The 27,963-nt window shown below is 48.2% G+C and overlaps 12 protein-coding genes across 12 annotated transcripts; 6 read left to right on the forward strand and 6 right to left on the reverse strand.

Annotated features, from left to right (window-relative positions):
• Nucleotides 1–200: 200 nt before the first annotated feature.
• On the forward strand, nt 201–1,097 carry BHQ10_003474 (uncharacterized protein; the record flags this gene model as incomplete). Its single annotated transcript, XM_040875734.1, has 1 exon — nt 201–1,097. One exon carries the CDS (start codon nt 201–203, stop codon nt 1,095–1,097), a length of 897 nt encoding a protein of 298 aa, XP_040731978.1.
• A 313-nt stretch (nt 1,098–1,410) lies between these two features.
• On the reverse strand, nt 1,411–2,303 carry BHQ10_003475 (uncharacterized protein; the record flags this gene model as incomplete). Its single annotated transcript, XM_040875735.1, has 2 exons — nt 1,411–1,909; nt 1,984–2,303. The coding sequence occupies 2 exons, from the start codon at nt 2,301–2,303 to the stop codon at nt 1,411–1,413; spliced, it is 819 nt and encodes a 272-aa protein (XP_040731979.1).
• A 536-nt stretch (nt 2,304–2,839) lies between these two features.
• On the forward strand, nt 2,840–3,463 carry BHQ10_003476 (uncharacterized protein; the record flags this gene model as incomplete). Its single annotated transcript, XM_040875736.1, has 1 exon — nt 2,840–3,463. The coding sequence occupies one exon, from the start codon at nt 2,840–2,842 to the stop codon at nt 3,461–3,463; it is 624 nt and encodes a 207-aa protein (XP_040731980.1).
• Nucleotides 3,464–3,586: 123 nt separating this feature from the next.
• Nucleotides 3,587–5,083, reverse strand: BHQ10_003477 (uncharacterized protein; the record flags this gene model as incomplete). The annotated part of the gene is made up of 1 exon (XM_040875737.1): nt 3,587–5,083. The coding sequence occupies one exon, from the start codon at nt 5,081–5,083 to the stop codon at nt 3,587–3,589; it is 1,497 nt and encodes a 498-aa protein (XP_040731981.1).
• A 277-nt stretch (nt 5,084–5,360) lies between these two features.
• BHQ10_003478 (uncharacterized protein) lies at nt 5,361–5,999 on the forward strand (the record flags this gene model as incomplete). The annotated part of the gene is made up of 1 exon (XM_040875738.1): nt 5,361–5,999. One exon carries the CDS (start codon nt 5,361–5,363, stop codon nt 5,997–5,999), a length of 639 nt encoding a protein of 212 aa, XP_040731982.1.
• Nucleotides 6,000–6,606: 607 nt separating this feature from the next.
• On the forward strand, nt 6,607–8,281 carry BHQ10_003479 (uncharacterized protein; the record flags this gene model as incomplete). Its single annotated transcript, XM_040875739.1, has 2 exons — nt 6,607–7,941; nt 7,994–8,281. 2 exons carry the CDS (start codon nt 6,607–6,609, stop codon nt 8,279–8,281), a joined length of 1,623 nt encoding a protein of 540 aa, XP_040731983.1.
• Nucleotides 8,282–8,638: 357 nt separating this feature from the next.
• BHQ10_003480 (uncharacterized protein) lies at nt 8,639–9,029 on the reverse strand (the record flags this gene model as incomplete). Its single annotated transcript, XM_040875741.1, has 2 exons — nt 8,639–8,721; nt 8,804–9,029. The coding sequence occupies 2 exons, from the start codon at nt 9,027–9,029 to the stop codon at nt 8,639–8,641; spliced, it is 309 nt and encodes a 102-aa protein (XP_040731984.1).
• Nucleotides 9,030–9,386: 357 nt separating this feature from the next.
• BHQ10_003481 (uncharacterized protein) lies at nt 9,387–10,946 on the reverse strand (the record flags this gene model as incomplete). Its single annotated transcript, XM_040875742.1, has 1 exon — nt 9,387–10,946. The coding sequence occupies one exon, from the start codon at nt 10,944–10,946 to the stop codon at nt 9,387–9,389; it is 1,560 nt and encodes a 519-aa protein (XP_040731985.1).
• A 482-nt stretch (nt 10,947–11,428) lies between these two features.
• Nucleotides 11,429–13,157, reverse strand: BHQ10_003482 (uncharacterized protein; the record flags this gene model as incomplete). Its single annotated transcript, XM_040875743.1, has 3 exons — nt 11,429–11,741; nt 11,790–12,767; nt 12,838–13,157. 3 exons carry the CDS (start codon nt 13,155–13,157, stop codon nt 11,429–11,431), a joined length of 1,611 nt encoding a protein of 536 aa, XP_040731986.1.
• A 1,100-nt stretch (nt 13,158–14,257) lies between these two features.
• Nucleotides 14,258–15,340, forward strand: BHQ10_003483 (uncharacterized protein; the record flags this gene model as incomplete). The annotated part of the gene is made up of 1 exon (XM_040875744.1): nt 14,258–15,340. The coding sequence occupies one exon, from the start codon at nt 14,258–14,260 to the stop codon at nt 15,338–15,340; it is 1,083 nt and encodes a 360-aa protein (XP_040731987.1).
• An 822-nt stretch (nt 15,341–16,162) lies between these two features.
• BHQ10_003484 (uncharacterized protein) lies at nt 16,163–18,351 on the forward strand (the record flags this gene model as incomplete). The annotated part of the gene is made up of 3 exons (XM_040875745.1): nt 16,163–16,814; nt 16,953–17,071; nt 17,122–18,351. The coding sequence occupies 3 exons, from the start codon at nt 16,163–16,165 to the stop codon at nt 18,349–18,351; spliced, it is 2,001 nt and encodes a 666-aa protein (XP_040731988.1).
• Nucleotides 18,352–20,631: 2,280 nt separating this feature from the next.
• Nucleotides 20,632–27,949, reverse strand: BHQ10_003485 (uncharacterized protein; the record flags this gene model as incomplete). The annotated part of the gene is made up of 13 exons (XM_040875746.1): nt 20,632–21,725; nt 21,780–23,014; nt 23,244–23,294; nt 23,502–24,152; nt 24,201–24,486; nt 24,694–25,282; nt 26,113–26,235; nt 26,297–26,546; nt 26,619–26,786; nt 26,836–26,978; nt 27,032–27,263; nt 27,315–27,547; nt 27,602–27,949. 13 exons carry the CDS (start codon nt 27,947–27,949, stop codon nt 20,632–20,634), a joined length of 5,403 nt encoding a protein of 1,800 aa, XP_040731989.1.
• Nucleotides 27,950–27,963: the final 14 nt, after the last annotated feature.

A 27,963-nucleotide genomic window follows, 5' to 3' on the forward strand; every position in this document is an offset into this window, starting at 1 on the left:
TCAAGCCATGAGACAAAGGAGTGAACAGACAAACAGTACAAACAAGCCAAACTGGACAAATGCCCGGCCCGCAAAGCCGTCTTCTCTTATCGATAAGCTTATGTAATCAGCCATCAGATAACACAATCTCCTGCGGGGAGGCAACCATCGATCTTTCTCTCGCATCCTCACAACCACACCATAACACTCAGACCTCTGCGATGGATAATAACAATAATCCGTCAGGTCGCAGCGCGAACGAAATCACCCCTCCAAACCCTACCCCGGAACGCGAAGCGACACCGGAACGGCCGCCATATTCGCCCGTCACTCCCGTGTTGGCGCATCTCGCCCCGATCCCCGGTGGAGCGACGATAGTACCGCCGCCTGCGACAGAAGAATCGGCTGCAGCGACAAGAAAAATGGCCGTTACGAAACCTAACGACGCTTCCGTGACCTCAAATCCGGTCAAGTATAGTGAACCCGTGAACCCACAAGCGCTTATGCCACCGCCACAACAATCACCTCCCCAACCCCAACAACAGTCGTATCCACCGCCGAACCCGGTCCTACCAGAGCCGAGCCCAGTACCGATTTCAGAAAGCGACAACGCGGATGTCATCGCCCTACGGTCCGCGATCTCGTTGCTGCAATTCCAGAAACAGAAAGCGTTGAACGATATCAAAGCTCTTGATGAACTGAAACGTGCCGCGGCGGCTGATCCAGAGGGGTTTTCGCGGGAATTGCTAGCTGGGAATTTGACGCAGCAAAACAACCAGTTCATCGATACAGATATCACCATTAAAGACGATGACGAGGCCGAGTCGGAACAAGGGGAGGAAGAAGGCGAAGAAAATAAAAGCAAATTCGGCAAAATCCCCAAACCGCAAAACGTGGTGCGCATGCCGCCCATCAACTGGGCGAAATACCATATCGTGGGTGAACCGCTAGACAAAATGCACGAAGAGCAGAGGAATAGACCGTTTGCGGGGGTACCGCGGCAGGATCCGAATCAGAGGGCGCCGGAGCATTTTGTTGCGGCGCCGTATAGGCCGCTGACGGATAGGATTGATAGTCCAGTGAAGGGCGGAAGGGGGAAGAGGGAGCGGAAGACTTGAGAGCAATGTTGAGATTGTGTTGAAATGTGAAATCATCGCCGACGATACTAAGTGACTCTCTTGGATTTGTATCTGAGATATATGTCAGTGGCTTCAGACGCCCTACATGGCCGATTGCATGGTGGATATGGATCCAGCCAGCTACGACCAGCGCATGTTCTATAGAACAGAGCAGACGACCTCCCACCACTCTCGGACGAACAAATTCTTGGACTATTGCATCCAATGCACCCAATGTACTATATCCTAGACAACAGAAAAAAGGCTAATCTATTTACATGTACTCCCAGTACCTACATATGTAGTACAACAATCACAACTTCGCCTTACCTTCCCACTTCAGCACTCTCCCCTTCCCCTCCTCCGCCGCAGCAACAGACCTCCCCGCCCTCTTCTCGTCTGCCTCATCCCACCCCTTGAGATTATCTATCGAATCCAACACACCAGCCCACAACCTCTCCTTCAACGGCACAAAGCTCGGCGAAGCCCCAATTTTGAGCAGTCCTCTCTGCGACACAAACTCAATTGCCTCCGCTAACTCACCTAGTCCATCCACAATCTTCCCCTCTAGCGCTTCTTGCGCCGTGAAGCGTTTTCCTTCGAGAATCATGGAGCGGATTATGGCGCCGTCTTGGATCTTGTGCATGAATACAGAGCGCATGGGCGGGTTGAGTGGGATGCCGAGCGCGATTTCGTTGAGACACAGAAATCCGCGCTTGGGGTTCTGGATGCGATAGTCGTGGTACATGGAGAGCATGAAGCCGCCTGCGAAGGCGTGCCCGTTTATGAGTGCGATTGTTGGCATGGGATATCTATCCAACCACCACTATTAGCTTGCATGCTTCTTTTATCGCTTAATTCGAAAGCCGGAAGGGCGGAGACATACGTCAACAGCCGTCTAAACAGCGTATACAAATGCCTCTCAAAAAATCCGGGCGACGAAAGCGCCGATTCGAGGTCTAGACCATTGCTGTAGAATTTCTGGATTCCGCTGGTTGTGATCAGTACGCCCTTTGGGTAATTGTGTTCGAGGATGTCGAGCGCGAGCACGAAAGTGTCCAGGAATTCGGGGATGAGGCGATTGTCCGCTGGAGATGTGAATGTGAGCAGATAGATGGCGCTGTTCTCTTGCGCGTCCGAGGGGATGGTGCAGGTGAAGCTGCCGTTGGTGGAGGGGATGGGGATTGAAAAGAGTTGTTTTGGCATTTTGTTGCTTTCTTTACTAATATGTATCGAAAAGATTTGATGTGATAAGAGGTTTTATTGTCGCATAGTATGAGAAGATATTTATCCTCGTAGTCAACTACAGATAGATATCAATAGCTGAGCTGTGAGCCGGGCACAGGCTAGAGCGAGCCGAGGCATGTGACGACTAATATGATTAGTGATACCGATAGCCGTTGATATCCGCTTATCAGCTGCATTTGATTTGGCATGCTGAATAGCTTCATTGTACACTTGCAAGCTCATTCAAGCATGTTTATGTGAAATCCATGACTACTGTTTAGAGCATTCACGATAATCGACTAGAATATGCTGAGGATGTCTCGATCGACCAATTGCGCGGCAGACAGGGCAGACCCAGATTGACGTCATCGCCATATCATCGGCCATATATCATCCAAGAAACACACATCGTAACATCCTATGCACTAAACAAACCCTCTTACAACCCAACCCTTAGAGACACACAGTATACTGAAACGTTGACCCAAACATCAAAACATCCTAAAATCAACAAAATGGACACAACCTCCCAAATTGACGTCCCCCAACCCTCCAAAGAAGCAGCCTACACCCAATCCTCCAACCCCGTCTCTCGCAATCCCCAAGAACAACGCGGCCAGCCCAACCAACCCTCAGCGCCAGACTCAAGCCTCATGTATGCCACCTCTGGCACAGGCTCCTCTACTCGAACCCACGAGTACGGCTCAGCACCTCTGAAACAAATCCACCGCACGGCCTCCTCCAACCCATCGTCCGACTCCAACCTCGCCCACATCCAACGCAAACATGACCTCGAAACCAAACCCGAAGGCAAACGGGGCCACATCGACCTAGAATATGGAATTGAGCAACAACCCCGCGAAGGCGATATTGCGCATGCTGTGGAAGCCAATCATTCTGAATCAGCGCCGCATCAGCGTGTGCAGCCCGGTGTGCATGCCGGTGCCGTGGGGACGAGTACGCCTGGCTTTGAGCAGGATACAGCGGCGCAGATGGATAGGAAGAGGGTGGAGCATGATCGGATGTTGGGACTGGGTAGCCGGGAAGAAGTCGAAGCGAAGAGTCCGGCGGATTATGGGGAGGATAAGCCGGATGTGAAGGGTGCCGTTAAGGATGCTACGGGGCATGCTGCTGTATAAAATTTGGAAAAGGTTATTGTATTATAGATAGATGCCAGACGCTAAATGATTAACGCCGCTTGTAATGACTCCGTTCAGAAAACATGCAGGGTATCAAAGAAGTAAACATAGTCAGAATAGAAATTAAGCACCTTCTCCTTCGGTCTCGCCAATAGATGACTTTTTCAAGGCCAAATCCTGCTTCAACTGCTGCACACGTCTGCCAATCTTTTGTTTGAGAATCTTGTTTGTCTGCATCTCGTATTTGGCAGTCTCTTGTGCAATCAGGCCTTCCAACTCGGTAATGAATTCGCGCTGTTCCTGGATCTCACGACGTCGTTCCAAAGCTTCCTCGTCCATGTCCTCTTCATCCTCTCCATCGGCTTCACCGTCACCGTCACGATCACTTTCTTCACTTTCGTCGCCCGAAGACTCGTCGCCTTGTTTTGCTCCCGATGGCGTGGCGGCTTCTTCTGGCGCCCGTGCAGCCGGTGTCTCTGCCACGTCGGGTCTCTCGTCGGCGCCTGCAGCCAGCGCTGCTTCTAGATCTGCGGCGAGTTCGTCCTCAAAGAGATCTGTCTGGCCGTCATCTTCGTCTTGCATATCGTAATCAGCCTCGCCATAAGCGTCCTGCTCGTCGTCATATTCGTCCTCGTAATCGACCACACCCTCGGCACGCGAAAGAGAGGTGGCGTCAACAAGCTCAAATCTTGGTGCGCGTACAGCAGCCTCATCCTGCGCTAGCAGATTTGCAACTTCCTTTTCGGCCTGCTCAATAGTACGCGCACTGACTCGCTTGCGGAACCGTCTTTTCCTCACATATTTCATCGGTGGCGTGACACCATGTGCGTATTGATAAGTCTTGTCGTCCAACACTTCCACATCCTTCGGCAGGGGATACTCCAGTGCTTCCTGCTCATTCTGCACCGGTCCCAAGACCAACAACATCTGCGTGATATCGACCGACTTGAAAAACATGCGTTTGTCCCAGCTCTTCATCCCTTCCACAATACAAGGAAGGTCTACCAGTGTAGCCGCATACTGTTTCTCGCGAACCCTAACAATCGCCCGTCTCCCTTCGCGTGTAAGTGGTTTGATCCCGATTTGTGATCGATCAAGAGTTCGCTCATTAATGGCTTGCCGAATATACTCGCAATCATCCCCTGGTAACATGCGCAAGATGAAATCCTCCTCGATATGTGGATCGACTTCCAGATCAGACGCTTCCGAATCATAGCCGACGCCCAGCGGACGAATTGCTACTTTGCGTTTGTTCTTGATCTTGATGGATTTCACAGCAGATTCTTTCGCGGTGTTTAGCAGTTTGATGCGTTTAATGCCCGTGGGTGGTGCTGGCGCTGGAGGTGGTGCCGCGTCCGACTCGTCGCCAGATCCTGCATCGTTGCGTCGTTTCTTTGATGGCCCTACGTCTGTCTTTGGTTTCGCAGGTCGTTTTTTCTTTGGTTTTGTTGCAACTGCGTCGACAGCAGCAGGGGCTGGTTCCTCTGATGCTTTAGGACCACCGAATTTGAGCGTGAGCTTTTTCTGAGGGGCAGCTGGTTTTGGTGCATCTTCTGGTGGCGGTTCAGACTTTTTCGCCCCGAATGAAATTTTCAGTTTTGGTTTCGTAGGTTCCGACATCTTGTCATCAGCCCATCTGACTGGGCGAGGTCGAGGTGAAGAAGGGAAGTGAGTTGTGAGTGAGTTGGTTGAGGAAAGTAAGCCCGGGGAATCTGGCGGCCCGAGCTTTCGGCTTCCCGCATCGCAGCAACTAGAGTCTTCATCTCACTGTCAACCAACTCAATCACAAATTGATCATGGTCCTACGGTAATCAAATGGGAGAGGGGAGCTCTCTGGACTTTTATCGCATTCAATCTCATATAATTATCGTCAACTCAGTTCATACCACTCATCAGCATGTCCGGCCCTCACAACCTCCATAATGCGCTCCTGCGCCCTCCCATCATCCAAATCCTTCGCGCAGCAGGCTACCATGCGTCACGACCGTCAGTTCTCGACACCCTCGCAGACCTCACAATCCGCTATCTTCTTCTCCTCGGCTCATCCGCTGCCGAACACGCCGCAAACAGTCACCCAGACGACCCCGTTCCAACCTTGCAAGACATCCAACTCGCACTTCAAGACGCAGGCGCTCTACGACCACAAATCAAAGACTTTGAAGAAGACTGGCGAGGTGAAGAAGATCTCCGCGGTCTTGAGGCATTCACGTCATGGTTTACAGGGCCCGTCAACTCCGAAATTCGACGAATAGCTGGATATGTACCTAGTGAAGGCGATGTTGTGGATGCCGATATGCTCGAGAAGGAGGATTATCTGACAGCGTTGAAGAAGAAACATAGCAAAACTGGGGAGGAGTCTAGGTATGCGGGCACGGTGTTGGGTAAAGACGCGGAGGAGCATCCTATCGTTATTGAGGGAGGATCTGCGAGTAGCATTGGAGAATGGGCCTCGCAGGTGAAGACGCGAGAACCGTTTGATGATTCGTCGTCGTCGGCTATCAGCAGTGTTCCAAGCAGTCTTTCGAGTGGAGAGTGATTTATTAACCGAACTAAAATTTACCTTCAAAACTATCATCGCCTCGAGACCGTCAACAGATCTTGCCATGAGCAGGCGCTTTCAGACACAAACATAGTTCAGATCACGGTCGATAACGAGCCCATGTGTACTCGACGACTTGCGACTACCATCCACGGATCAGAACACTCGATTCAATCCCTCATTCATTGAGTAGGCGGACATTGAAAGCGGCACATAGTGCTCCATGAGATGAACAGCATCCAGTAATCTGCTGTTGAACCCACAGAGAGCTCATACTGATGTACAGCAACCATGCTCCTAACGCTATGCTGGCAACGGGTTGGGTCACGGGTTGGCTCATTCATGTTCCAGAGTATTTAGCTATAGAACAATCAACTGCTAAGTGCAGAACGAATTCAATCCTTGTCTAGAAATAAACATATATTCGTAAAGACCCGGTATTGTAGGTAATGTATCAGTTTGCCAAGTCTCCGCCCATTGTTCAATAAATATCCGTGACATCACCAAAACATTCCCCTCACACTTTTATTTAGACCTTCACGACACAACCCCTTACCCCAATCTATACTCCTATCTAATCAACTATATATACTCACAATTTATAATGGTATACCACTTCAACCTCCCCACCGCATCCCACCTCTCATTCCAAAACTACATTTACTCCTCTACCCACCCCTCCCTCCCTCAAACCGCCTCCACCGCTCGCCACGCCCTCCGCACCGCGCTCAAAACACACAAACGCTTGTCGCCGCGCGAGAGAGAAAACAATCTACAGGTCGTGCTCAATGCGCTGAATGGGTACATACCGTACTTATTTGCGATAAACGATGGTCTGAGTGGCAGAGGCATTAAACCCGCCGGCAGCAGCAGCGGCGGCGGAGAGGCAGAAAACATCGATATCACGCTCAAGGAAGAAATAAGTGTTGAATGGCGACCCGTGCTTGTATCATCGCTTTCGTCAATACTCAAATCTGCTGCTGCAACCGGGACAGGCAGTCGTCTGCGAGGCCGCGGAATTGATTTCGAGATTGCATTTGTGGTTGGGACGCTAGGCTATGTTCTTTCTAATATGGCGCGGGTTTCTGTTTTGAGGATCTTGTATGCGTCCACAACGCCTACAGCGGATCAGAAAGCGGCCGCAATGCAGAATGCGACGAAATTGTTGCTGCAGGCTGGTTCGGCGCATACATTGCTTGCGAGATCGTTCACTATATCGGACGACGTTGCGGCGACGACGACGCAGGAGAATAATGTGCCACAAACGAATACAACGGTGCAGACGGCGCTTGCCTCGTTGGCATTGGCTGAAGCAACCCTCTTGGCTGTGCTGAAAGATGATGCGTACACTTTTGCATGTATTCAAGCGCGCAATCCGAATGATAAGGAGTGGATGGTTCGTGCGCCTGAGATTCCCAAGATGAGAGCTTTGATTTTGGCGAGGCTCTGTGTAAGGAGTGCAGAGCACGCTGAGCAAGCACTCAGCGGTCTTGGTTCTGTCGGTGCAAGCCGAAATGTTGGAACGACAGGAGGACCAGCAAAAATCGACGAGGATCTCATCAAATACGTCCAGAATGTAATAAAAGTCTCCCGCGCAAAGGCATGTCGGTTTTTTGGCGTTGATGCGGAGCTGAGCGGTAAAGTGGGTGAAGCGATCGCCTGGTTGAGGGCAGGGAAAGGTGCATTGGGGATAAAAAGGGCCCTTATACCAGAGGGACAGTCTGCCGGCGGCGGGGGGAAAACGGGCGCACTCTCGAAATTGAAGAAAGGGTGGTCGGATCGCCGTGATGAGAGGCGGTTGGAGAAGAGTAGCAGTAACTCTGGGAGCGCAGGTGTTGTGCATGGCGATGAGTTGAGTCGTGGTGATGATGCGGGTTGGGAGGAGGAGGGGAGGGTAATTGAGATGTTGGAAGCGAAGTGGGTGAAAATGAACAGTGTTGTGAGTCTATTCTGTTCTACTGCTCCGAGGAGCACTACTGATAATTGTATAGGTAAATACGCAACTCATCCCGCCGTCAGAGCCACTCTTGTCCAATCTTCCCTCTGGAAGAGACATACATTCCGCTCCGGCAGCATATAAGCCTCCATCTCTGGAAGAAAGTGAGCTTATCCGTATGCGTGCGCCGCCAGATGAGATAGATCAAACATTGTCTGCATTGGCGCTGGAGGATGATAGCGAGGATGAAGTTCCTCCAGGAGTTTCTCCAGGAAGTGAAAGGAGCCTTCCTGGAGGCTTCCCTGGCTCGAGATCTGCGACGGCAGATAGTGATTATTATTGATAATCTTAGATAAAAGTGATGGTGCGAATGCTTGATGATACCCTATAAGTCTGATGAGATTATTTTGGAGCATATATGGACAAATACATGAAATGTAGAGAAATTAGCGGAAAAAAGAAATAAACTTGTTGCAGTAGATATGTACAATAATACACTATGAGACTCCCTCAAATGTCCTTCAAACACTCGTCTATAGTATTCGTGATGTGCTTTCAGGGTAAGACCGGCCCTCCAAACCCCTCAGAATTGGCGAAACGCGACTTATTCAGACGTAGTACCGACCGCGAAAGTGCGTAGAAGAATTGTCGTTCGCAAGCATCTCAGCGATTCCGTCGTCAATTCCGTCGTCGTTTCCGCTTACGAGCTCTTGCTGAAATAATTCTTCTCCTCGAACAAATAACCCTTAATCTTGCGATCTTTGAGCAATTCCAAGTACCGTTCTACCCCCAAGAATCAGCATCTGTTTAATATTCCCCCAAACCCAATAAATCCTCATTGAATCAAAGGTGAAGTAAAACAAACCTCTCAATTTCCCACATTTCTCAAAATGATTAACACCTTCCCGCGCATAACACTTTCCCAACTCCTCACCGACAAGACGGGCCATCATACTCCGCACCCATTGCTCACGGATAATTGCGTCGCGCGCATTGTGGATTGCGACGTTGTCGTCAAAGTCTACGCCTTCGTAGGTTGGGGGCACGGTGKGCTTTTTGGCCAGGAAGGCGGCGGATTCGGGGGTTGGCATTTTGTTTTCCTGCTTGGGCGAGGTATTAGTTTGAGTGGCAGTTTGATTGTATGAGGAGGGAGGCGTACTTCTGGTGGAATTGACCGCGGTATGAATTGAATTGGCGACGATGGAGTAATTGAAGGTGTTGATGGAGGTCGTCGTTAGTGACCGAGACCGAAAGTTGCTTGGCGCGGAGTTCGTGTATTATTGGTCATCCGCTAAAGGCGGTGGCAGAACCTGATTGAGCTCTATTTATTACAAGCCGCTCTTCCCTCCACTCAACCTCTACACAGTGCTCGACAACTTCACAATTTCACTCCTTTCAAGCGATCCATTGACTGGTACTCAGTTTAATGGCACTAGATCATACATGCTCTACTCAGGCTCCGACTCAAGGTCACTCGGTCGTTCCGCGTCTAAAAAGGGCCCCGGGTGCATCATTGCTTTCCACCGTTTCCCCATTTCTTCTTGAAAGACAGGACAATCAATGCTGGCACAGTGGATACCATCTATGGATGAAGGAAGGCCCATATCCAGCTTCGCGCCTGAATTTATCAAAAAATCCACAATCTCCTGGTGTCCTAGGTCCATAGCCAAATCGAGTATTCTCCCGCAGCAGAATTTTGACTTTGTTTCTAGCAGTTGTCGGTAGCCAGTATCGATATCTGCGCCATGAGAAAGAAGTAATTGGACCAGTCGCAAGTTTCCAGCGCGAACTGCATAGACGATGGGTGGTATAAATTCGCCATCTTCCATCTCCCCTCCAAAACTACAATCAGTGGTGAATTGAGGAGGGGGATCCGTAGGGGGTGGTCGGATGTCATCTTCTTCGTAATTGCAGCAAACCCCGTCTTTTAGAAGTATTTGCATTACTTCGCTTTCTGCAGAGGCAGGATCCTCACTTAACGAGGCGCGATCAACAGCTAGTGACAACGCTTTGGTACGTGCGACACGGCCAGTTGTTCTCTTTACTAGAAATTGCACGATGTCTGTCTTTTTCTCCGCAACGGCGTCGAAGAGGATCCGGTGACCCACTGCCAGTCGCTTCCCCAGTGTCGCAACGAAATTGACATCAGCACCCTTTTCAACAAACGCTTTGACTAGATCGAGATATCCGTGGAACACCGCCCATCCCAACGGAGTTGTCATGTATCTTTTCTGATCTTTGGTCCACCAAGTCAAATCACAATTCATGTCCACGCCTCCATGGTCCACGAGCTGTAAAGCCACCGGTATCTGCTTAGCCCGCATTGCGATCAGAAAGGAGCTTTGAATTTGCTGTTCAAGATACTCTGGACGCGTACTCAACAGCAACAATTCTACCAAGTCTTTGTCGCCGTTGAACGCAGCAATATTAAGCGGGCAATAATCATTGGTGTTTCTAACATACTGATGGACCTCCCGATCCAGGAAGATCTGGATTGTCTCCTTATCCAAGCCACCTACCATACCGAGGGATACTAAGCAGAAATCTTGCCAATCCCGGATATGCGGACTGCACCCGACTTCATCCATTAAGAATTTCACCACCTGATCATGCCCGCTGTGAGCGGCCCGACAAATGGGATGTCCCCTATCAAATCCCCAACAGAAATTGGGTCCAGATCTTCCATATAGTAGCTCTATTCTCTGTTCGACGATCTCCATTCTTCGTCTCCGTCCGTCGTCGTCCACGGAGGCGTAGTCTTCGCGTGTAGGAATGTGCGATTTTCCTAGATTGATGGCCTTGCGTAAAACGGTCAGATTGCCGCGCTCGGCAGCCCAGTAAACGCTTGACGAATTGTGGTGTCGGACATCTTCTGTGTATAGACACCGCTCTAGGATGGAGTAGAATCGTTTACTGGTTTGGCATAATGAATTTAGTGGGTCTAATGACGGAAAAAAGGAAAATGCGATGTTCAGGATTATCTCTGTTGGCAGTGAGTCGAGGGACATTGTCGCTGTTCGCGATGCTGTTATAGTTGATGGGGAAGGCGTGTGGGAGGTCGCCGCATTATATAATGGTATATACGGTTGCGAAGCCGCAGCTCTAGCGGGGGCCTCAGCCTCGTCGTTATCAAATGGCGCGTATATCCACCGACTTGGCCCAATGGTGCGCCAGGATTATCAGTGTTATAATCCGCTTAGAGGAATCAGTAAGAGGGTTAATGAACATCGGTGGTTTCACCTGCGAATATCGGGCCGGATTGTCCGATTCTGGGTTTGGAATGGTCATCAATATCTTACAAATCGCTATGTATAGAACCTCTCAAGTGCTAMCCTGCCGTACCATCATGCTGAGGGCTGCGATGCATGCTATGCCGACGTAGATTTCGTCATAATCCTACCATATATACACAAAAGCAGCTCGATATGGCTACAAAAGAGGTAATGTATGAAATCACATGTCCATCAACATAGCCATCTCACCAGATCTCCTAATAGAGATCCTTACACGCCCAATTATCCTCCTCAGTCACATTGCCCACACCGCTATACGACGCCTGCTGCGGATACGGACAAATGCGCCTGTTAAGTTTGACCGTGGTTGGATCTGAATTGTTCACAAATCCAGTCGAAACCAAATAATCCGGAGCAGTCCCATTCTCAACCCACGCCATTAACGACAACATTGAATCATGAACCGTGTTGTCGACGATGTTAGCGGGGACAAAGTCGTATAGACTTGCTTGATAAGGACCGGCGAGGTACCAAGGCGCGTTTTGGTTGTCTGGTGTGCCGAAGCAGTGTCTAGGACCAATTAGCTATTTAATCTACCGGTGAGGTCAGCAGACCTACTCAAGGCCAGGAATGAAGAAAGTGCGATAAAAGTCATCAATTTCAATACCCTGAGCTAGCATAGCCGATTCGATGTGATCGTGCAAATAGACACTTGCACCAGGCGAGACAGCGCCATCAGACAGACCATGCCAATGAATGATTTTCCCTCCATTCTCGTAGAAAGGAGAGATATCAAAATCATCAGCAGTGGCATTTCCGGGATCTAATCGTTCCGCCAGAAGCACGGTACCATAATCTAGATCTTGATACGTGAAGTTTGTGAGACCGAGCAAGTTTGTGATGTACCAGTATTCCGACTCGATTGTGGTCAAGTCGCCATCACCGATTTGCGCGGCCCAACTGGCCTCGCTGCCGTAAAACAGGTGGCTGTATACAAAAGTTTGATTGACATCAACCCAGTCATTATAGATCTTATATAGTGTAGGCAACTGCGCTGGGGTAAGACAATCGGTCGTCTGATTGCTACTACAGACAAGCTGCATAGGATCAAAGTTGCATCCGGCGGGATCTGAAATCACCGAGTCCACGAGCCCATCTTGGGGATCGCATTGCCTCAAAACCTCGTCACCAATAACGCTGAACATAGACGTCGGAATGGAATGCGTCGAGTTCTGCGGTGCGTTGTACGTCGTATACTTCAAATTCCAGAGCTGCTGATGCGTAGTCCACCATGCCGGCGCACCTGCAATCACGCCGTCGTAGTCTGTTGGATAAGTCTGCACATTTTTGAATGCTTGACGGCCACCCGTAGAGCAGCCTGCCAGATAATTGTATACTGATGCGTTGCCATACCACGCCCCGACCAATGCTTTCCCTAGGACGGTCGATTCGTGCAATGCACGGTATCCCCAGTCGATGAGGGCGTCTTCACCTGTGACCCATTCTGGATTCATGTCGCTAACATCGTGGCCACTGTTGGAGCCAATAGCTGCCACGCCATATTTGAGACTGGCACTCATAACGGGCCACTCAATACTGACGTCAGGTGTCGCAGCGCTTGTAAATGTCAACTATGCACTATGTGAGGTTAGGGTTTACCACTCACATAATCCGATTATTCCAAGTATCAGGCAACAAAGCCGCGAATCCGAAATTGGCGCCTTCGCTTGTCGAACCATTGATACGGATAGCGCAGACTGGTGGGATATCGGTTTGAAAGTTTGCGGCGCCAACGGCTGTCTTGAATGCTGCTATGGTATCGTTTGAATCAAGACGGTAGGTGAATTCGACTGTTGCATTCGTCCCGTTGAGTCCGAGGTTGTTAACGATGCTCTGAACGGTGGTGATGTTACAAGAGCTGCTGCGGTCCAATGCTGATGCTAGACCAGCCATGGCAGCGAGGGAGAGAAGATGCTTCGTCTTCATTTTTGTTAACGTTATTGGAGAACTTCTTAAATCCCCAGACCATTAATGTGGAAAGAAGACCTCGGAAACATACACAGCCCACAAATGGGTCAATATCCTTACATTCATGGATATTTAAGGTTATATATATCCTAATCACCTATCTATGAATCAATCAATACTTACCTAGATAGGTACCTGCACGCATGTCCAACACGTAATTGCTCTGCATGTCACCATTTACCTAGGTATGCATACTCGGTATATCACCTAGTACGCGTCATTGGGCATGCTTTTTACATTGTCATGTTATCCCCAATCCTACATTGCCATCTCGTTTACCGGATGCGTATAATCTCGCGGCCGAGGGGTCGGCCGGGGCACTTCCTTGGACAGGGGGCCGCGTATACTCGTATACTGATCGACTGATCCACTTTCCTGAAGCTTCTATATTCATTTCTCCCAAATTGGTTCATTTTCTTCAAAATGAAATCCATGCACAAAAGTGAATGCCGCATATACTGAATCACCGGAGGACATTCTGATCGAGCGGTAAGATAAGATTAACTCCCCGGTACTCCTTATGCACCTACGTAATATTTCTCCGAAGTTCAACAAACAATATTTCTCCGGAAGTATCTATTACCGCCCGGGATGAGACTAGACCGCTGAGCATATACCCTAATTGGTGCGGAGTATGAGGAGAATGTTAGCATTTTAATCAATTATTAGGGCTTGATCACGTGGGCTCTTGCTAATTGCATGTTGATCATATCCACTGTTTCTGGACCACCCCACGCTAGTTCCTAGAAGCTTATAAGTGTTATGATATAGTGGACTAGGTACTACGTAACTGCGGAGTACTCTTGTCGGATAGGCAATTGAAGAAATGAGTTTCCTCGAATTTCATACAGTTGAGTAGAGTATCGTGTTGCGATATATTGAACTAGACTAAAAGAATGTATATTACTGATGTATATACTGCCTGGATGACATTTGATATCATGTAATTCAAAGATATATATTGTCTACCGGGTCAGCCTAACTGTTCAAGAGGTTTCAACAGATTACACCTTTTCTTGGGATTTCCATCCTAAAACTTCGTTGTCTTATTTCACGAAATGGCAGTTGCGCTTTCTACGGCATTCATAGTCCTAGCCTCTGTGGCTACGGCCTTTGCACCTGGCTTGGAAGTTGCCTACTCAGTTGGTAATGCTACTCAGGCTATCTCGATTACTCCAGATGGTCGAATATTTCTTGCTCAACGCTACAACGAGTCAAGAGTCCCGCAGATTGTCGAGTTGCTTGCAGATAACACAACCGTGTTGTACCCAGATGCCAGCTGGAACTCGTATGTATCAGATGATCCAGGCTCCGATCCTGCAACTAGCTTTGTCAGTGTGGATGGAGCCCGTCTCGGACCTAACGGGCACTATTGGGTTGTCGATGGTGGAGCAGTTGGTGTCAACGCCTCTGCGAAGCTTGTAGGCGTGAATATCACCACGGACGAAGTCGATAGACTCTACTATCTACAGGATATTATCGGTCTGGAGAATGGACCTGATGACGTCCGCTTTGATGCTGATGGCGAGACTGCATATCTGAGCGACATCAATGGAGCACTCCTAGTTCTCAATCTAACAACGGGAGAAGGTGTGCGTGTACTCAACAATTCTTATACGGCACAAGCACTTTTTCCTCTTATGTTCAACCATACCTTGCTCGAAGGGAGTGATGGTGCCAATAGCACATCTACTGCGGGCCTTGACCAAATCGAAGTGTCACCCGACGGCCTCTATTTGTATTACCAGCCTTGTCAAGGTGGCATGTACCGTCTTCCGACCGAATTTCTTCGCGCCAGTCTCACCAATGCTACACTCGCCTCTACTATTGGCGATTATGCCGAGCCTTACGCGTTGACGCCTAGCACAGGCGGAACAACTATCGATGCTGATGGTACTATCTACGTGAGCGACACAAATTTGTTAGCCATCTGGAAGATTACTCCCGATGGCCGCGAATCTATAATGTTGCAAGACGACGCTCTCTTGTGGACAGATCAGATGTGGATTACGTGTGACAAGAAGCTATTGCTTCCAGCTTCTCAGTATCGTCCAGGTGGAAATGGTCTGATGGCACTCGGTCCTAACTATATCTTTTCATACTCGATAGATGCAGGACCTTCGCCAATTGACCATCCTTAAAGAAAGTTTCTCAGACACAAATTGGTATTAGTGCATGATACTAGTCTATCATAATTGATTAAATAGAGCAATGAAAGCGAAGCAATTACTAGAATATTCAATGAGACGTATTTCACCTGAAAATCACTATGACCGAGTACTTACACCGCATGTTTGCCGGCCGTAGCGTCATAAACGAAGCGTAGACGGGACTGATCTATAACATGCAAGATATTTATCCATCACGGGAACAATATCCTCATTTGGAATTGCTCCTTTACTTCTAGTATTGAATTTTCTATTATCGAAGTACGTACTTTGGTGGCATTCTCCTCAATGTACCCCCACACAATCGACGTACCCATAATCCCGCCGTCCACACGCCTAAAGTTAACGCTAAAATTAGAGTTATTGAGACCTATTCGTCACCGGGGAGATATGCTCTAGCGGCCCAGCTATACGCGTCGAGACTTATCAAAGAGCGGGATTATGATTCCGTAGTCTATATTTTGATCTTCCATCGGTAACGTCACATGGACATTGTAAGGGAAAAATGGATACACTCTCATTTTCGTCTCGTTACGTTCTTGCAAGTGCAATTTCGGACAATTCTCCGAAGATCATGAAAATGCTACAAGATACCTAATGTCAGGTAGCTAGCTGACATGGAAATCCCAGACTTGAAGGTAGATAGAAGCTACCTGTGTATGGAAGAATGTTGGAATCATCTACCCCGCTGTCTGTGGTAGTCTCCGCTATATATTGCACTGGAAGTCTCTGCTCGTCGTTGCGTATATGCGAAACATTGAATCTTTTTGAAAAGATCTTCAGAGTCTAACGAGAATGATGGGATTCGCATCTTTCGCAATGGTCGTGACCATTGTCTGCCAGCAGATACTTGGCGTTGCCTCGACCAGCGCACCAGGAGTCACTGTGTTGTTCGAGAATGATGGTAACTGGACTGCCCACGGCTCTCGGCCTAGTGCCTTGTTTGTCAACGTTCCAACCGACCAAGCCACAGCTGAAAACATCTGTGCTACATATAATGAGACATTGTTACCCTGCGACTCATTCATCGACTTTCAAAACTCATTCTCTTACCAAAAATATCTTGGTGCCATCTCGTCCGAGCAGCTGTTTTGGTCATCCTGCTCTAAAGCCACCCCAGTGACCTCTACAGGTTCTGTAGTAGATGGGTCATCGGAAAAAAATTTTGCATATCTTTGCACCAACAGTGCACCGCTTGTGGATAAAGTCGACACTGATTTCTCTGTCTTCCCCAGAGTAAATGCATCCTACAACGGGACAACGTATGAGGGCTTGCGTGATCACATGACGTTCAGGTTTGTAGGTATACCTTTTGCCGAACCACCGACAGGAAATCTGCGTTTCAAGAATGCAGTAGCATTGAATACGACTTCGTATGTGAATGCTACAAAGTATAGCCCAGCATGTTTGCAGTACGGGTATTTTGATGGCAACTCTTACGGGCTTAGTGAGTTCATCCTTGTCGATTGACCATCCAATAATACTAATGTTTTCAATGAAGATCCTTGGGGAAATAGCGAAGATTGTTTATATTTGAACATATATACACCGTTTCTTCCTTCAAATAAATCAATTGGAGCACCAGGAAAGCCGGTGATGGTTTGGTATTATGGCGGCGGGGACACGCAGGGCAGTGCTGCCGATTCAACATTCGATGGCGCATCGCTTACCTCTCGTGCCGACGTGGTTGTAGTGACCATCAATGTAAAGTCGAGGTCCTCATCTTTAAATGAATCATGAGCTGACTATAGTAGTATCGGCTGAACATCTTTGGCTCTCTAACCCTTGACGATGGGGTGATAAATGGCAATCAGATGCTGACCGATAAAATTATTGGTCTACGTTGGGTAAAGCAAAACATCGCCGGTTTTGGTGGAAATCCCGACAACATAACCATCTTCGGACAATCTGCTGGGGGCGGCTCAGTAGTCAATTTGATATCGGCAGCGACGACATTTGGCGAGAATCTGTTTCAAAATGCTATCATACAGTCGGCAAAATCTAACGTTGAAACAGCTGCATCTGTTGTTGATGCCGCATTGCCTTACATCAATGCGTTGTGCCCCAACAGCACTGGAGTACAACGTCTGGAATGCCTGCAAGCTTTMCCAGCCGATGAATTGCTGAACGTAACCAACTATGCAACCGCGTGGTCACCAAGCGTTGATGGCGTGAATATCATAGACTTTCCTGCCGCACAATGGGCACTCGGCCCTCAATACATCAATTCCGTGAACGTCTTATCTGGCAACATGATGGAAGAATGGCAAGCTCTAGCCACGACAACACTCGCACCCAACATGACAAACTTTACCGAAGCCGTTCTGTACAATCTCACCAACGATGGCGCAATTAGTCAAGATCAAGCGCAGCTCATCCTCGATTCTGGCATGTGGCTCGTCACTAATGAGACTGTAACCAATGGCAGCGTTACATACAACTCTGTGTACAATGCAAGCGTGCACATTGGCACTGAAGCAGCCCTAGTCTGCTCTGGTACCGTACTGTATCAGATCGCTGCCGCTTCGCGCGCTTTTAAGAGCCACTGGCAATATGCACATCAACGCGGATACGCTCTCAGCTACTACGATTTCTATGACAAATGTACCTTTCCCGTGGGAGAGCCGGACACGCCGTACTACCGCTGCCACAGCAGTGACCTATATGAAGTATTTGGCACGTACTACCTTTTTGACCAGCCGATTCGCGCACCGGAGGACGTCTACTATACGAATGCAATACAGGACATTTGGGGCTGGTTCGCGAGAACGGGAAGTCCAATCGTGGATCCTGCGTATCTCGAGGCAAGGAATTATACTTCGACAGAGACGTTCTTTGATGGGTTTCATTGGCCGCAGTTCACGGCCTCGAGTCAGAAGCTTGCAGCGTTTCAGTGGCCAGTGCCTGAGATCACGCCCCTGTTGTATCAGGATCATTGCGATTTGCTGGAAAAGTATCAGACATATCCGGGTCTCACATATTAATGATTGTATCAAATGTGCGATACTTCTCACGACGTAAGCAATAGTAGCTTCCCATGGAACGAGATTCCAGATATCAAATTTTGTGATATTGGCATATTTTCACTATACCTAGGTGTCAGAAATCAAATAGGATATCCGCAGTTCCAATTTCGAAAATCACATTTCGTTACGCTTTAGACCCTCCATATGATTTGTAGCAACCATGTTTACATCTAGTGCAGACGGTTAATTTGCTAGTCAAAATACCTTATCTTTTCTGCCAATTTAAATTTAAATTGAGCCATCCCATGAACCTCCCAGACCAAAGATTCACAATGCGATCATATCGAACCATCTCGTTGCGGACAGAAATACTTGCTTCAGAATGTGATATTCCTCGAAACAACTCCCGTGCTTCGGTCCGAAGCTTTTTTGATTATGCCATCTGCTTTAGATAATCAAAAGCCTCACTCAAACAATAACGCACACGAGGTAGGGGAGTTTCGTAGTACTCGTTCCGATATAGGAGACATTTGCGAAGGGAAGACCTCTCACTGTGATTCAATATTTGAGCGCCGATTCTTTCGATTAAGATGGAATTCACTCTGCTTTTTTCTACTCATCAAGTCTGAAATACACCATACCAACAGCGTAGTAGCTATCAATGGTATGATCATGACTCTCTCCCAAGATCTGCACCCGCTCTTCAAGAACCTCCAGATTCAAAATATCAACGAGATCTTGTCGAAGATTGGCCTCGTATATGTGATTCGCGAGCTCCGAGAGGGCTTGACCAAATTCGGTGGGAGGATCAATTGGAAGGTGTTTTCTAACGGCCTCTTTGTACACGGCATGTAAGTTCACAACGTGCAGGTGGTATCTTTCATAGGAGGTTCGCTTGTGGTCCATTAATCTGGAGTCTGCATTTGGACTGGGGAATACTCCGCAGATTAGGTGCACTGCTCTTGTAAATGCCCAATTGTATCTCACTGGATAGTTAAGAAGAATTGGCTTGATATAGTCTTTGATATGCTTATGGATAGACAGAGAACTACTCTCTTCAGGACGTGAAGCAGGTCTCTTTCCCAAGAGATGTCTGCTGTATAAGTCCTGTTTCGCAAGTCTGCCGGCTTAAAGAAATCAGTCAATCTCTCGAAATGATACATACAAACAGGGACAGTACTAACCGTGTCGAGTCCTCAAACCCAAGAAACTTCAAGGAAGAATACACGTGTTTTCTGAGAAAAATATTCACCTGGATCTCATCTTATACAAAAACAAAAGACAATCCAACAGACCCCTAGATTGCGGCTTGCAGTCCCGCAGAACAACGCTAAGTACGGGGTCAAACGGTCTCGAAAGACGGCTTACAGTGAACCTCCTTTCAAAGCAGATAATACGAACTTGGACTTATTGATAAGATCAGCAGCTAGAACAATGGCAAACGGTACACCGCCGACCATTTCCGATATCCTCTGTGCATCTCCAAAGGTATCTTGCAAGCCGTGTTTCTCGAATGTCTCACGAATGTTGAGACGATCTAGAAGGAAGCCGGCACCTTCCTCACATCAAATTGCCATATATATCGTAAGCTGAGGCTATTGGTGATGACAATAACAGACCCGACGGTTGTCTTTTCTGGGATATAGCGCACTATACTATCCTCTGTTAGGGCGTTGTCTAGGATAAGTAGCCAGGGACCTTCTGTCGAATATTGTTGTTAGATCCATAGGTTTTTTCCTCGACTTCCATCTCGAGGGGAACAAAAGCGTACATAATGTGGCTAACCGTGCGAGAACTTTCTCGCCCGTCTCCGCAGGTTCATCTGCTTGTACCCATAGAATATCCGCATAAGTCCCCGCGTAGCGATATGTATACTCATTCGCAATCTGCGTCTTACCCGATCCACAGAATTTCCAATCATACATGCAACAGATTTTTAGTTTCTGATATATCTCATAATCGGCTCCAGGCTTCAAGTGTTCGTGCATGTCTTTGGGTATGTCATGGCGGCCGAAGAAACGAGGTTTTGAAGGGGGTCGTTTGTGTGGGTTTTGGCAGCATTTTGGTTCTTGTCAATTGTCACGCAATTTAACATGCTTTGATGGTGTGCTGTATCTGACTGACACTGGGGGCATTGGTGATTTATCAGCACAAGAATAGGAGAAGGAGGGGTCTTGAGTCACCAGGGCATCATCTGATATTCCTTACTTACACAAAGAAAAACAATAATTAGAGCTTTTTATTGTTGTATCTCATCAGTAATTTCAACAATTGACAATACCAAATCTTGAACTTCATCTAACCAACAACCCACTCCCTTTTCTGCAGTCTGTCCCAACCAAATGGCAACAAAACCCCATTCTCCGGCAAATTCGACCAACTCGACATCCCCTTCACCGTCCCAACTCCCAGATATCTCGCAAAGTGGATATAATTCTCCTCTGTACTCCGCAACTCCACTAATGCACACAATGCAAGCCCTCCAGGATGCGATGCTTTGGACTCCATCAAGATAATTCCATAATTTGCATCAGGCTTCCATTCAACCTCAAAATTGGGCTTGAAAACACACAGATTCGGTGACTGCACAGATTCAAGCTCATACTCAGCAAGCCATCTCTCCCAAGCCCGTTGACCTTCATCAAAATCTATCTTGCTGAGGTCAAAACCTAACTGTGAAGGGAACAGCCATGACGACAGAGCCGAGATTTTCAGTCCTCTCGGCGTAATCTTCCCAGGCTCATGGCCCAGATACCGCGGCACATCGACAAATTGGCAAACTTTAATCGCCCATCGCATGCCATCATCCTCAAACCTGGGACCTTCCTGGAATAAAATATCGTGCGGAAACTCGTCCAACATGCCGTACAACTTGCGCATGCGCGCATCAGACCCCTGGGCTTCGAGGATCTCCTTGACATCCAAATCTAGCACACCAGCGAGAATGATGGGTCGGTCACCGGCTTTAGTCGTCGCTCTCATCGCGACATTATACCAATTCCACGCCAGTAAATTGTCCTTGGTCAAAACCTCCTTGACAAATGGACTGGTGAAAATGTCCACTGCACGTTCAAATTTCGAGCCGTAGTCAATCGTTCGTGTGAAAAACGAGAACCACAACGCCATCCCATAGAAAGCAACATTCTCTTGTAGTAGTGGGATCTTCCCCTTTTCGGTCTTGGTAAGAATGTCGTCGGCGATGGTGGAGATGTTGATTGCTTTGTCGGCGAACATGACGTACAGCCGGCTTTTGGCGGCAAGACCTTCTTGGAGAGTCCAGAGCCGACGGATCCAGCCTGAGCAGTAGAGGACTCGGAGAAGGAGTTGCAGGTTCGTTGTAGAGCTGGAATCGACCTGGCGCATTTCGGAGTCGAGAATCATTGTTCGATATGCTTACAGCTTCTCTCAATTATGTGACCCGATGAACTGAGGATGAAAGGACTGACCGTCTAGATATACCTCTTTAATCCGCTGAATCGCCAAACTTCTTACGTCTCGTTGATGCGGGATACACAATGTATCAATCCACAACAAGACTGACTCATCCTTTCGAGCTTGGTTGCTCGCGAAATGCACGAGCCGGGCTGCACTGGTATGTATTCCACCAAACGGTCCACCTGTATACTTGGGCACATACTCCTTATCGGTAATCAAAACTCTCGCCCGCTCATACAACAATTGAATCTGACAAGCTGGCAGCGTATTTCCATCCGTATTCCCCAATCCATCAGACCACACATGCGAGATCGCCACATACTGCCTCCCACTTCTTTTGCGCACGATCTCAATCTTGAAACTCGGTTTCCCTTCTTCATCGAGCTCACTAGTCGGCGAAATACTTACCAACGGAACACTGCCATCCTTGAGTATGGCATGTAACTGCTCAACATCGGCCTGTTGATGCTTACACCCACAACCTTCCACGACATGCCTCGTAACATAATCACTCTCATCCACATTGTTCGCTACGCACTCCGTCTTCTTGCACTTATCATGAGTCTTCCTATCCCACTCAGGCTTCTTGCGTACCAACTGCAACAGATATGCAGGAGTTTCGACGCCCCCACCAGTCATACGCGACTTCTGGACTTCCCACGGACACCACCCTTCCTTCAGCAAAAGGTCAGCTTCATAATCCCTAACAAGAAACCAGGCCTGCACATGTCCCGATTTGGTCTGCGGACCATCTCTTTTTACGCTGATGCTCCATAAAGCTTGACATAGCAATCTGATAGCCAGAGTCATGTCCCCTCTCAACACAGAGGTGTATTTTGTAAGTTGCTCGCTCACTCTCTGCACAATCGCCACAACCCGTTCGCTGGTCTTGTTTTTCTTCCACTCCTTCGCATTCTCGACGTATTTATACAACTCCCTTGTTGTTACGTACCGCCCCATATCATCATCGTCTCCGCGAAGCAAGAAATCAGCCTGCTCAACCTTCCCCACAAAGACATTGTGCAACACGCCGAAATAGAGCCAGCACTCGATTCCAGTCTTCATTTCAACCGGCAGGGCACGTAAATGGAATTTGTCGGCTCCCGTGTCCGTTTTCCAGCCATGGCGACAAGGGAATGTGTCCCAGTCCCCGCCGTCGTAGAGCGGCCCATTATACCCGATCCGAAGTGGTTTTGGTGGCGAGTCTGGGTAGAAGAGATGTTCTGCCATGTTAATCTCTGCGCACCTTCTTCCCGAACCAGCAGATTTCCAAAGTTGCTTCCACCATGGAGGGGGATCTGTGCGGGTGGAATAAGCACTAGTTATGTAACTATCTTGCACCACACAACCTCGTATTTGACCCCGCGCCAGCTCGTCTGCTTGGACAGAGTTTATACGTCAGCCGTTTAGAATGAAACTAAACCTGACAGGGCTGAGACTGTATATTACGTGGAGAGCTGGCTGAGTTGGCTTACACGTTGGCGAATGCCCCCAGGTCCTCTTCACGAACGTTGTTCTCATTGAATCTAGGTTAAATATATTTTAGAGAAGATGTAAAGTAAGCGCCCCAAGGTCGTGATTCGTTTTGACATGAACTGTTCCAAAAGGAGTAACAATATCAACGATATCATCAAGGCATATCTTGGAAAAGATAAATATAAAATAAATCATAAGAAGTGAAATGTAGCAACAAAAACATGAATCATTGGACCCATTCGTGATGTTCCTCATACAACGTCTTTTCACCCCTCCACCTCCTCCAAACATCCGTAATCGAATCCTTGAATTTCTCCCACCACGTCCGATTCAGCCAGTTGCTCAACTCCCTATACCCATAAATCTCTGACCAACAAYCCCTGCCCCAATTACAMCCCGCCATATTTACCAAGAAATCGCGATGCTCCTCCTGGTAATGAATACCCAAATCCGTACCGTCGCCGCACGCTCCTGGCGGAAACGAATTTACTCTTCGCTGCGGCACGAAAGCCGTGCTAGGACGAATCCAGGGCTGGTTTGTGTACAAATATTCAAGGGAGTCTTGCTCTTTGTGTTCCCAGTCCATGTGTTTTTGTTCGTAGAGGACGGGGTCCCACCAGACGTCCAGTAAACGGTCGGTCCAGTCGGAGCGCCGGATGAAGAAGGAACCGAGATTGAAGCCACCACAGTCTTGCGGTAGGACGAGGTTGATGGAAGAAGGATCTTGATCGCCGGTGGCAGATCGGGAGATGGGATCGAGATAGATGTCGGTTAGAGGGTGGGTGATGTTGAGAGGGTTGTAATAATTGATGTCGCGGTAGGTGTAGTCGTCGAGGTGTTTGAAGATGTGGTTTTCGAGCGAGTAGGAGTATTCCATGATGAAGGTGTTGAGATCAAGCCACCAGAACCTATACAATCAGCACTTCGACATGGAGCGCAGAGAGAAGAAGACCTACCATTCCGCGTTTGGATATTTCTTCATTGCATCTCTGATCAAATCAACCTTTTCCCAGCTCTCGCGCCATTCATGCGCATATCGCTTCTTGGCCACCATGTTAACCACTTCAATCTCGTATCCCCATTTCTTGGCGTATTTCCTCTTGTTCCATAAACTGACTCGCTCAATTGCCCATTCGCGTGCTCCTTTCCACTCCATGACGCCGCCCTCGACGTTTGATGCTGTGATGATGACGATTTTCCTTCCGTTGCCTAATGCAGAGCCTCGATACGCTTCGACGAGTACTATTGAAATTGTCAGTCAGTGCCAAGATGTAAGAGAGCAGATCTGGAGAAAAGACATACCAGACCAAAAATTCAAATAAAGCACCAATCCCAACAACAACGAAAACAACAACCTAAACCTCCTTCTCCGCATCGTATTGCCCACAAATGAAACAATCCTTCCCTTGAGACTATTATCTCTCGCCCTCCAATCCGTCGTCGACGAACCCGACGACCGACCACGACCAAGTTTTTCTTGTTCTCTAAAATCTCTCGACAGCGAAAACCTTGGCAAACTCGCCGAAATCTTGCGCTTCTGTCTCGAAAAGAATCCCGAATTCCTCGTCGAAAACGACGGGTAACTTCTTACCTCCTCGCTCTTCGCCTTTGCGCTTGCCCATGATATTGCGCCGGGACTCAGCGAGCCGTGGCCCGTTGTTGGGAAGCGTGGGCTCGTGGCGCCGCTGCCGGAACCAAGGCCGGGACTTGACCATCCGCCGCCTGGTAAGGGCGAAGGAGATCGCGAGAGTGTCATGGGCGATGGCAGCGGGTTTGAAGGTGTGCCGGGAATCGGAGTGAGGGTTGTAGGGCGCACAGAGTTGGGACCGGCGGGGATACCGGAGGTGCTACCCTGGCCCCAGGATGGGTGTTGTGATGGCTGCGAATCTTTGACCAGGCGGAGAGGAGGGACGGAGGTCGACGATCGGCGGCGGTGGTGGGAGGTTGTCACGATTGAGGGAGGAGGAGGATCCAGCGTGGTGGTTTGGTGAGGTCGTTGTAAGGTTTGATGAAGCTCAGGATGATTCTCTGGTTGTGGCTGTCATGCAAGGCTCGACCTCGTGGCGGAGGCTGATTCTGAACCGCCGGATGCGTTTAGCTCCACCGCAAAGTATCAAAAAAGAAATATGATTGCTCACAAATATGAAACTGTAATTAAAGMAGAAGAATGTGGAGTGTGACAATGTCGCAGGCGGTTACAGTTACACAGCTGTTTGCGGAAGTCAATCTGAACTGGAGATTTGCAGGGGAAGCCCTCCAGCTAATGTGGTGGAGCTAGTCTCTAGCTTGGAAGCCATCTCCACAAATAATAAAAGATTAAATTGAMAAGCCATATTTCATTTTAAGATGATTGATAACGATCATAAAAATTATGAATTGCGTATGATTTGATGATATGGATTGAACTGTTGCAACTTTATCGATGAATAACATTTTCTGCGCTGTACAAAAATAAGCCGAATCCTCAGGACGCGGAAATTTCTTCTCACTATCTATTTGCCAGTATTGGTTTGGTGGATTATCGCCCATAGACATGATTTGTACTAAGGTATTACGAGCTCACAGACATATCTAGATAAATCAGGAATATAAGAAGGAATGCCATAAGTCGTGTTACCTAGCCGCGAAATAGCTTCAATGGTAAACCCTGATTGCATATGTTCTGGTATGTATAAACTTAATAAGATACTTGAAAAAAAGTATAAACATCTAAACCCCGGGCTTGATCAACTCATCATCAAGGAAGGAAAGGCTCAGGTATCCCAGCCTACCGCGAAGCTTATTTCTGAATCATTCCGCCATCTTCTCCCTCCGCGGCTTCAGTCGCACAATTATCCCTTCTTGCCTCGCAAAGAAATAGGTGAATACCTTCCAAGTAGGCTCCTCAGAAGCCCACTCAATCTCGAATTCTCTCAGGAACTGTGGTACCAATTTGCCCAACTCCATGATAGAGATGTTCCTTCCAATACACGCGCGGGAGCCGTGCCCGAACTGTCCATCAGAGTATATAAGCATTTCATAGCCAAGCCAAAAGGGGTACAGAAGAACGAACTGCGAAAAAGCACCGATTCATGGCCTTCAACTGCTCCTCAGAGCTCTCGAGCCAACGCTCTGGCCGAAACTCTGCTGCATCATCGCCGTAGGCATCTGTGTTGTAGTGCACGACGGCGGGATTTACGCCAACCACTGTCCCTGCTGGAAGGTTGATGTCGCAGATGGTTGCGCCAGTCGAGGGAACGACTCGCTCTAGGGGCATGGAGACGCTGGGATGGAGACGCATTGCTTCGCGAATTGCTGCTTGTCTGGATGGTGTTAGTCATGGCAATACATATTTTTGAATGGTAGGCAATTCTTTTTCGTATGATATATCTTACAGATATTTGAGCTCCAGGGACTCGCTGAAGGTGATGAACTTGGAGAGCTGTCCAGCGGCATCGGCCGCGTCAATTTCCGCAATCACTTTGCGGTATGCTTGGGCGTTCTTTATGAGGAAGTAGATGGTTGCACGGAGCGAGATAGCTGTTGTGTCTCCTCCTGCAAGTCTAGAAAGTATTAATCACGGTTTGCACGACGCCGGCAATGATTTCTCACAAGTTATTGGCCAAATGATTCACCATATCTTCTTCACTAATATCCTTGCCCTTTTGCATTTCCCTTCTAATCCAGGCCAAGAAATCTCCTCTACCGGATACATTCTTAGATCTGTCGTAGCGTATTAGTTCAGTTTTGGCGGACTATGTTTCTCAGAATTAGTAATATTTCATGCGACGTTGAATAGGCACCGCACCTCAATGATAGAAACAATCGGATTGGGGATATTAGGCGCCAGCTTAGCAATTAGAGCCGGTAAATGATCATTTCCCAGCAAGTAACGATGCAAATACGGGATTTGTCCAATGACCGTGCCGTACATGAGAACCTTATCAATCACGGCAATCATGTGCCCGATGTCTTTTCGCTGCTCCATGAAGCCGAACCTCTTATTAAATGTGATAGAGCCAATGACATCGAATGCATACCTATACACTGGTTAACCTATGGGTTTGCAACTAGATATGAAGGTAATAAACCAATGCAGCCATTCCCCGAGATCGACTTTCCCGCCAGCCAACTGGTGCATCGTTCTCAGGAAGATATCCGAGCACTCATCTACCATCGGCTCGAGGGTGCGAATCGAACTAAGAGAGAAGATCTGCGCCACATGATTTTTCAAGTGCTTGTGAAATACCGTATCTCTCGTGGAGAAGATAGTGTCGAAAGCCTTCCCTTCATGTCGAGCTCCAAAGGGGGTATAGAAATCACTCTGCGTGAGAATGGTAAGTGAGGAATCAAATAGGACATTAAACAACAAACGTACCTTGAGAAAGTTTGCAGCAATCCCATAAATGGACGATATAGCTGCAGGGTCAGAGAAAGAGACATGATGTGGTCCTGTCCGTACCACAGTGCCGTATTTCTTATGCATTTCCCGCTCTTTCTCGGGACAACGACCATCGTAGACGAGAAATATTTTGTAGAGTCGCGAGAACGATGCAAGCCAATGCCCCGGTAGCTTCCGCAGGCTAGGCTGATATACGACTCGTAAAATGTGCAGAATCTTGAGGATCAGCACTGCAGCGAGAATGATCCAAGGCCATGATAGATGAGCTTTGTCCAAAGCTTGTTTCTGCATGGACGAAATCTCGAGCGATAGTAAATCCATCATCTTTTTCGTATTTC

This window comes from Talaromyces amestolkiae (assembly GCF_001896365.1).
Source record: "Talaromyces amestolkiae strain CIB chromosome Unknown scaffold5.1, whole genome shotgun sequence".
Taxonomy (NCBI): Eukaryota; Fungi; Ascomycota; class Eurotiomycetes; order Eurotiales; family Trichocomaceae; genus Talaromyces; species Talaromyces amestolkiae.